Source organism: Opisthorchis viverrini (genome assembly GCF_000715545.1).
Source record: "Opisthorchis viverrini unplaced genomic scaffold opera_v5_302, whole genome shotgun sequence".
Lineage (NCBI taxonomy): Eukaryota > Metazoa > Platyhelminthes > Trematoda > Opisthorchiida > Opisthorchiidae > Opisthorchis > Opisthorchis viverrini.
Window position 1 is genome coordinate 582,100 of NW_008751962.1, and position 9,240 is coordinate 591,339.

Sequence of the window (9,240 nt, forward strand, 5' to 3'; positions counted from 1 at the left end):
CCGCCCCCCCCCCCCCCCCCCCCGGACAATGGACGATAAATGGCTAGGCTGTTCTACACTTTGCAGCTGCTGCGCGGGGAATTAGGCGAGTTGAAATGGTTATTTACCGCGTGGACGTAATAGTCTTTGGACATCAGCTGAAGCCATATACTGACAGAAGACTACCTCAAAATATTGCGCTCCCTTTCTCGATGAGGAATTCCATCCCCACACAATCTATCGAGCAGGTTAATATTCAGGATACTTTCAAGAAGAAAAAACCGGACAAATGTGGCATATAAAAGACTGAGAGAGGCTGTTCTCTTTGCTAGTCTACAGAGTCCTCCCAGAAGCTACTGAGCCACATGAAAGTTCTTCCAGTCACCTTAGTGGGAAGAGATATAGTCAAACGCTATCGTCCGTGCAATAAAACCCTCGAATCAGTACTCCTGATTGGCTGATCGAAATATACTCCAACGAACCACGATCCCTGTCCAGTTGTGCCACTACAGAACTTATGGAGTTTGTATGAACACCACGCTGGTCTGTGCAGTGCTGCTCTGGTGGTAGTATCCTGGTTAGCCAACAGTGAACTCGAACTTTGCTTTTATCAGAGCACTGCATATACTTGATGCTATTCGGGTGTGCATTTCAGTTATTTGGCATGCAAGGTGAACGAATACCACACCAGTCGGAACTATATTCGCCGATTGAGAGGTGACAGTCTAGTTGTGTGGGGGCGAGATGGTCTAAGTGGTTAGAGCGCGAATTTACTGACCGGAAGGTTCGTGTATCGAGCCATACCTCTGCCTCTCGACTTCCCCTGTCTAGGCTTGGGCAACTTGGCCGTATCCCAGCCCTCGTTCTTCCTTCGGGTGGCATGGTAGCTAGGCACCGAATGGGTGCTACAGCTGAACGGTGTGTCAAACTTGTGGTGATGGACACTCATCCTGTACACCAGGTTTCAAAAATGCACCTTAATGCTGAACCCTGATAAGCGCAAGACTCGAGTACAGTAAATCTTCACTTCATTTTCGACTACTCCGAACAATTGTACGAAAATAATATCGCCAAACAGTTGTCGTTTTGGTCAACTCGTGTGAAAGTATTGTCTGTAAGTTTTGCCTTGATTTTCGAATTTTTTCGTGAAGTTCACTCATTTCGATTCTCAGAAATTGCCTTGTGATCTCTGGCCCTGGAGGATCTTCATGATACGGTGCTCCCTCCGTGTACATACTACGTACCCTCTTCCCTTGTTGCGTTCGAATGCACTCGGGTGACGGACCTGTCCATTCACAGTCCAAGCGGAAGTCTTTCCTCACACCACAGTCGTTATTCAACCTACGACAATTTTATCTGAAACGAGCAAAGCTGAAAACTGCGGGTCGGGTTTCAGCCCTACTATCTGGCTTTGCTTTAGTAGCTATTATTGAGCTTGATGTAAGTTGTTTCCAGGATATTCTAATCAAATGCAGACTTCAGAAGCAGGATACAAGGCGCCGCCGGCACTTGTTGCGGTGTTCACCACGGTATCATGCCTACTTGTGGTTGTTTTAATGTTGGCCGTGATGATAAGCACTTGTATCTCGCCACACATCGAGTCCTATCTTAGTATTGCTTCTTTCGTGCCGCTTGAAGAATCGCCCCATTTCCAGCTTAAAGTGTAAGGCGCTTTTTTATCTGATATGTTCCTCAAGGTTTATCGAACTAGCCTGGATATTCAGTACAGTCATTGGCATTTTTCTCTTCTTGGCCGTAATGGTGCTTGCTTGCTGGGTGAAATTTTGGCATGCCAGCGAATCCTCGGCAATCGCAAGTGCTGCAGTCATTATCCCTTCTCTCTTTGTATTCGTTGCTCTGAGTGCTCTGTTTTACCGTACTCTTGCGACACATGCTGTTCAGCAAGCTCAACGGACGATTGAACGACTGGATCTGCGTATGGATCGGCTAGAAGCTGGTCAGCTAACCAGTACGGCACAGGTTGCCGAAGTATGACGGTCGGTGGATGAATTTGTGGAGAAGTGCAAGCATATCTTGCGAACTGCAGGTAGGCCGTTGCAGCTTGTACAAATTTTTTGCTTTGTCAGGTTCAAGGTATGAATGTTCTCATCATTTCCCTTCGAAAGAGGCCATGTCACCGTTCTACGTGAATGTCACTGGTGTTGTTCTACCAGTTGGGGGTTCGTGGCTTGTGGGAGGTGGACTAAAAAAAACCCCGAACACTTCACAGTATTGGGACTACTTCCAAAAATCATTGATGATATTTTAGGTCGCCATTACTTCATTTTCGGAGGGCGTATTTTTGTTTCTGCGCCGACTTCCAGTATTTTCATTGAATTCTGTATTTTGCACTCCCATATTTGTGCGATCCTCTCAACCATTTTACCCCAATTGTATATAATAATATAACGATCGCATTCACCACCCACGGGCTGTTGTTACTCGTATGTGATCCCTCCCCTTACTTTTCCGGATAGCGAACCCAAGGAAATATAGTACCACCGCCTGTGCACAGTTGAGTACGTCATTTCTTCGGTCGTAAAGATTTGTCTGATGCAGTATCTTCTTGGTAAATGTCCGCCTTGATTTAATTGGAAACTGAGGTCTTGTCCCTACGAATTGGGTTGTCTTTAAGATTGTCAAGAACTAGCTAAGGGGCTTTCTCTTCTTGAGAGGACTCTCCAGATGTGTTAGCTTTTTGTCTGTACATTGTTTAGATAAAGTTGAATTGTCTTGGCGGGGTAGCGACAAGTTAATTTTCTTCTGTTGTGCAGTGAAAATCAGCTCGTTCACCGCTTCTAGTGATTCGACCAGTCAACCCCTTTGCTAGTGCCGTTGAGAACCCTTTTCAGTGGTCGGATATCTATACCTACACCCGTCCAATGGCCATACCAAGTGTTAACTGGGTTGCTAATGCGTTTACTATCACGAGTTCTAATTGCGTCCTTCAGCATTTTTTCATGAGAGTGATTGCATTCTATATTTAGCAATTGGTGACTTTATTTTATCCGTGGTCGAGGAGTGTTTCTGGATGAAATTACCTCGATCGATGAGACTTTCACTAGTTGTTTGTTTGCTTACCTTATATGTGGGTGTGGGGTTTGTTGAATCATTGTCTTCGGACTATCATTATGACTGGTCCCTACCGGAGGAAGAAGCATTGGAATCAGGTTTCACTTCTATAAGCACTTATTTGCCAAACCAGGATTTGATCGTCGGTCGCCAGTTTCACGTATACCACCGACCAACAATCACTGTGTTCCTTGACTTCAAAGAGGTCTTGGACTCTTCAGTTAGGCTTGTGCTTTTACGGACAAAGAGGAATGTTGTGGAGGTCTATCCGTTCATCAGTTCGTACCATTTATTTCACCAGTTCTGGTCGTTAGGGATATTCAGTGATTCTTCCAAAAGTTTCCCTACGGCTAGTGTGGTTCACCAAGGCATCCGGAGGAATGTTAACTAACCTGGAGTATGCGAACGATGTTGTTTTGTTATCTGACGATCACTAGCCCGTGCGATTCATTCTGAATAGAATGTGGGAAGTTGTTCCTTGTTCCGATATTCGTTCTGCACCCTCAAGGTGCAAAGTTTTGCTTCGGGATCTTCAATCCTCATGTTTTTGCTCAAATTTTGAAATGAGTTTGAGATGTTGATTTGGTTGAATATCTGGCTGCTGTGTAAGCCGCACTGTGACAGATGAGGTCGTTTAACCCATTGGGAAAAGATTGCTCAGTGGTTAGAGCGCGAATTCACTGACCAGAAGGGCCGTGGTTCGAACCCGATCTCTATCTCTCAACTTCCCCTGTATGGGCTTGGACAACCTGGCAGTATTCGAGCCCTCGTGCTTCCTTTTTGTGGCATAGCAGCTAGGCACCGAAGGAGTGCTAAAGCTGAACGATTTCACCCATTAGGAGCGCCGAATAATGTTTTCCAGCTTGTGCCATTGGTAGCATCTGGAGGAAATTTTAGTGAAGCTGAATGGCGGTGCATAAGACCGCTGTGGGAGCTGTTTCACTTTCTGTTTTTGAAAATTCGTCCCTGCGATCCGGAAGCCTAAATCACCCCCAGATATCTGGTCACTGTGCCTTGTAGGAGTTAGCTGGCTACAGCAACGAAGTGGTGCTTAGGGGACCACTTGGTAGTGAAGCAGAATCACTAGAGCAGTAAATAAATCATCATGGTTGTACGTGGGCTGGGGTACTGCCAGAGCGCCCACACTGAGACAGGGGGACGATTAGAAACCCCAGCCGAAGCCCTTGGCTCAAAAGCCTGGCCGCAACACAGCGGTGTTTTTGCAAATGCAATCCAATTTTTACAGAACAAGTCAGCATACATGTTCCAACCCCCAACCTGGAGGACCAGGAGACTGTCAGACCTGTAACCATTGACAAACCTGGTATGGCAGACTGCGAGTATCACGTGGACACGCACGTGCGGCACACGTACGTGGACACACGTACGCCAGTGAAGCATCGGCGTTGAACACTGATGTGATGCTGTCGATGATGATGAAGATCCAGTCTTTTCGTGACGGGAACAGTAAATAAAGTTGTCAGACATGCCCAACCACTGTCTGTCAAAGAAGGCGCTTATTAGCGTAGAAAACTACTTGCCTATGTGTGGTGTCCCCAGATTTGTCTCACTATCACCGACGCGTATACACTAACCAGCCCTACTGGAATAAGGACGAAAATAGGAGATAAATGTTTGCGGAAGATGTACTTTACTGCTGTAGATGAACATTCGAGAACTCGGCCACTATTGGGTACTCCTGGTCTCCACCTTTGCTATATACAGCCAGCCTGTCTATCTGCGTTTGCAACTGCTTGATACATTTCCCACTACTACCTCCCTACACCATCCAATAAAAACCAGTTGATGTCACCAAATTCCTCTTTTTGTCATGAGAACTTGAAGTAATCGGTAAGCCTGTTTGCACATCGAACAGCAAATCAAGGTATCTGACAGAGGGTACTAAACTGTGTTGTCTCCTTTCACCTCATCAAAGCACTTTTCTTACTCTGTTCTTTCTAGTGTGAGGACTGGGTTTTGTGTTGGCACCTCTGGATGACTTCAATCGGAAATGCCCCTCGAGGCAGATGCTTCCTCGGAAGTAGGAATGGTATTGTCATCATAACCATGTGCTTTTTCACTTCTGTACGTGAGAGGTGACTAAGAAGCTTTCAATTCACCTTTATCTTCCCCTGAACTCGTCGGAATAGTCGATCCTATTTGTGAGAAACAAATAGGTACAATGGAGCCTGATGACTACGCAATCATGGACAGTAATTTTGCACTCTATACGTCACTTGGACATCACTCAATATGCAGAACTCAACGGATCCTTGAGAAGCATTGAATTGTGGTTCACAATGTGACTCACTAAATTTCGGATTTCCTGATTTGGTTGATTATCCGAAACTGTTATCTCATTCGCCATGTCCGGGTGAGGCCGTAGGTGGAGAATATTCTTTCTGGAGAGAGAAACTCAGCCAGGTGGACTGAGTTTTTTGCTTCGCTCTTTGGTATCTGTGTGTATGCACGCCTTGGGTAACTTGTAGAAATTATCTTCTTTATGTGTGACACTCGTTCCGCATGTCTGATGTCCTTAAGTCGACTACTGATATACAATTCTGATTAGCTCTAATCAGAACGAGACGCTAGTCCAATGGTTCCCCCCCTATGGTGTGGACTCACCGCAATAACTGTCAGAACAGAAGGAGAACTGTTCAAACTCTACAAATCCCACCACGGCCAACAACTAGTCGTCTGGACGTGTTCCTTGTTCAGGAGATTTATGTTGCTGTGGTATTTTGTTGTTCTTGTCTCAGTTTTGCTTATAGTGGTGCACTTTGCTGATCTGGGCAATTTGATTGCGAACGTTTCATCACCAATCGAGGTGACATCATCAGTGCGGGGGGCGGGAAGATGCAATTTCCAATAAGTGCTTCTCCCTTCATTGTGCTTCCTAGATCATCGCCTGTGTCGTCTGTGTGCGACACATTAGGTTTCAACACAATGCGCAGTCATCAGTATGATGGCCAGTGCCCTTAGATTCATTGGAAACTCTACGAGAATTTTCTATAGGTCCCTACCAGTTATTATTACAGCTCGCTCGGTGTCGGTGAGTCTCTGTAAGAGACAAAGATGTATCTCACTCATATGTTTAATGTTGTTGAATTTAAGGGAATTTCCTGAAAACAGTGGTTGGGGATTTCACCTTTCTTATATTGAATCCAGTGGCGAAATATCCATCCGATAGTTGCAGTGCCGTCCACCCGTATTAGAGGATATTCCTCATTCCATAAACTTCTCACTGGGAGGTTGTTATTTCTAGAAATACTGGATATGGCGTTTATATATGTACCTTCATGCAAGCTGGTTTCGCGGCGTTTTCAGTTCGCAGGAGCTGAGTCAGTTCGAACGATGAAAGGGGTTGGTTCCTCGGCCCAGATGTAAAAAATTACAGAAAAAAACTCAGGAATTTGATTCTGTGGATATCAAATTCCTTAGTTTTTTTCTAATTTTTGACATCTGGGTTCAAGGAACAAGCCTTTCATGGAGATGGTTAGAGCGCAAATTTACTGACCGGAAGGTCCGATCTCTGCCTCTCGACTTTCCCTGTCTAGGCTTGGGGAACCTGGCGGTATCCAAGCCCTCGTGCTTCCTTCGGGTAGCATGGCGGCTAGGCACCGGAAGGGTGTTACAGCTGAGCAATTTTTTCTACGAATATTTTGTTAGAAACGTAGAATGACGAGACGATGATAAGGTGCAATGTATTCTTTGTGCAAGTAAGTTTTTTTCGAATCTGAAGTATAATGTGCCGTCAATAAGCATCCATTGGTTTCTATACTGTTTTGATATTTAAGTACGGAATCCATGATTGTCGGCACCTTCCAATGGGATGTAAACTCATTTCGCGGTAAAAATGTCATGAAAGAGCATTAGTCTGGTGGACAGAGGTCCACACTGAACAATCCATCTCGTTTCCCCGGAATTAAATGTGATATCAGGCCGTCAGATACTTGCCATGTTGTCTCCGTATGCAGAATCTATGACTGCCAAAAGGATGCAAATTCGGGTCGCCCTGATCCTCATCAGGTTTTGTTGTTTGGAGATTTCGTTCACTCGTTAGACTGAGGTGTTGTCAACTTATGGTAAATATACGATAGCTTAGTGCTCTTCCCACTCCTCGCTAATTTTTACGACTCCCAGTCCAGGTTCATCTAAACTTCGTTGAGGACCCGTCTGTAAGAACATCATACTTTTTTGAGTACTTTCCACTGTGGTATAGTCTAACGGGTGCATCAGGTGGCTTTCTCTAACCGCTTTTTTATCTGCCAGTTGATCTCCCTCAAGCTGTAGTCGGCCAAGTAAGTAATTAGGGGGCATGAGTGAACTTTCACCAAGTCGAGAGGGCATTTCGGAAAATTTTGACGATCTATAGATTTGTTGCTGGGCATCTCTTGTGGATCCATGCAATGTTGATTTGGCAAAAGTCTCAATGTGATCCTTGTGGTGATAAGCACATACTCAGCCCATTATAATCATTCCTAGATGCCCACCCCTCCAGACAATCATTCGCTGCTTCTGTCACTCCGAATTTGGCACGGAAGACAGTGCTCCCTTGGACAACCGATGGTTCAGCACGCGCAATACATGGCCCAACCAACGTAGTTTCTGGCGCTGGATCGTATTTCGAATCCTGTAGGCGCGCGTGAGTATTCAGTGTTTACAGCACCCACTGATGTAAGACAAGACCACCCTTTCTCACCATTCCCATTCAACTTTGTTATTGACATGCTACCTCCCTCTGCAACCTGGCGGATCGAAATACCCTCAGGGTGTTTGCTCAAAAACGTTGAGCGTGCGGACGACACCGGTTCCCACGTTGCAAATCCTTGGAAGATACACATCACTGGAAAATTTGGGTGCCTTAATTCGATGTAAACGGGACCACGGATCTGGGAAGCTCAACGAGCTAATGAACACTAAACTGGCTTACAAGTCTTGATTCAACCTTCGCTACGCCTGTGTTGACACGCTTCAAATACAGTTAGTCCCTTTGTAGAGAAACGTTCACACAAAAGAATGACCAACCTTGGTTCCACTGTTTTACAAGCACTGCATCTTTGGGACTGTTTTTGTCGCCTAAACTGGGCAATGACTGCACCATAACCTAGTTATTTTCCGACCAGAATACCGAGGATGGTTGTAGATTTGCTCAGGCAACATCCACTGAGTGAATTGGTTCGACCCCAATCGAGAATCGATAGACAACCAGCTTCATTCACCAATTTGCTGGTTTGTTGATACGGTTGTCCCTCTCCGGGGCGAGATGGTCCAAGTGGTTAGAGCGCGAATTTACTGACCGGAAGGTCCGATCTCTGCCTCTCTTGACTTCCCCTGTCTAGGCTTGGGTAACCTGGCAGTATCCCAGCCCTCGTGCAACCTTCGGGTGGCATGGCAGTTAGGCACCTGAACGGTGCTACAACTGAACGTTTTTTTCTTTCCCCTAGTCGGTTTTTTGAAGAGGCTGATTAAAGTGCTTTCCTCTCAGTGGTGGTCCTCCCCCAGGATAAACCGACAAAAATTTGTTTGGAAATATGGACCCAAGTATACTTGGCTGTGTTGTATTCTGGTTGGTTACTCCAGAATTCATCAAGTCCCTCCATCCTAACAGAACTATTCTTCTGGGACAATGGCTCTTTGGGTAGCTCCAGTGTTACGTCACCCCTGAACGGCTTGCAGTGGTTATTGCCCTTGAAATTCTACCCTATTCTACTGCATAAATGGCCCCAGTTCTTTATCGCTTTGAATACTTCCATGAGGTTCATTCCAACAGAAATCAACAGAAATCGAACCCACCACGTGCCTGATACCATCGGTTTGTGGTAGGCGCAAATGATTATCGGTTGGTGTATGAGAATAAGTGCATATTAGCGCGTGTCATTTTTCGAAAGAAAGACCTCGACTGAACAAACCTCGTTGTTGAACGCAAGCTCTCACATATTTGTGACAAGCGCATTCCTGTGAAATGGAATCCGATTTCAACGTTTGACAGTGAGCAGGCAAATGTCGTAGTTAGGCGGGTTGGCGATAGGCAAGCACTTTTTCATGAAGGCCGATTGTAACTTCTCATTTCGATGATCTCTGATGGGCAGTATTCTGGTGTTGCGACCGTGCCGATCAACGAGCTTTACTTTATTTGTTCGCTTTCCGACCGATAAACTTACTCCGGAAGAGCTGAACATATCCATC

General features: G+C 45.5%; 1 protein-coding gene across 1 annotated transcript in view; it reads left to right on the forward strand.

The window, feature by feature from the left end:
- Positions 1-1,245: 1,245 nt before the first annotated feature.
- Positions 1,246-9,240, forward strand: part of T265_09793 (hypothetical protein) — a gene marked incomplete at both ends in the record, with an annotated part of 33,283 nt that continues 25,288 nt past the window's right edge. Inside the window, 3 exons of the mRNA XM_009175967.1 lie at positions 1,246-1,419; positions 1,455-1,642; positions 1,677-1,968. Of these exons, the coding sequence (XP_009174231.1) occupies positions 1,246-1,419; positions 1,455-1,642; positions 1,677-1,968 (654 nt within the window). The remainder of the gene's footprint in view (positions 1,420-1,454; positions 1,643-1,676; positions 1,969-9,240) is intronic.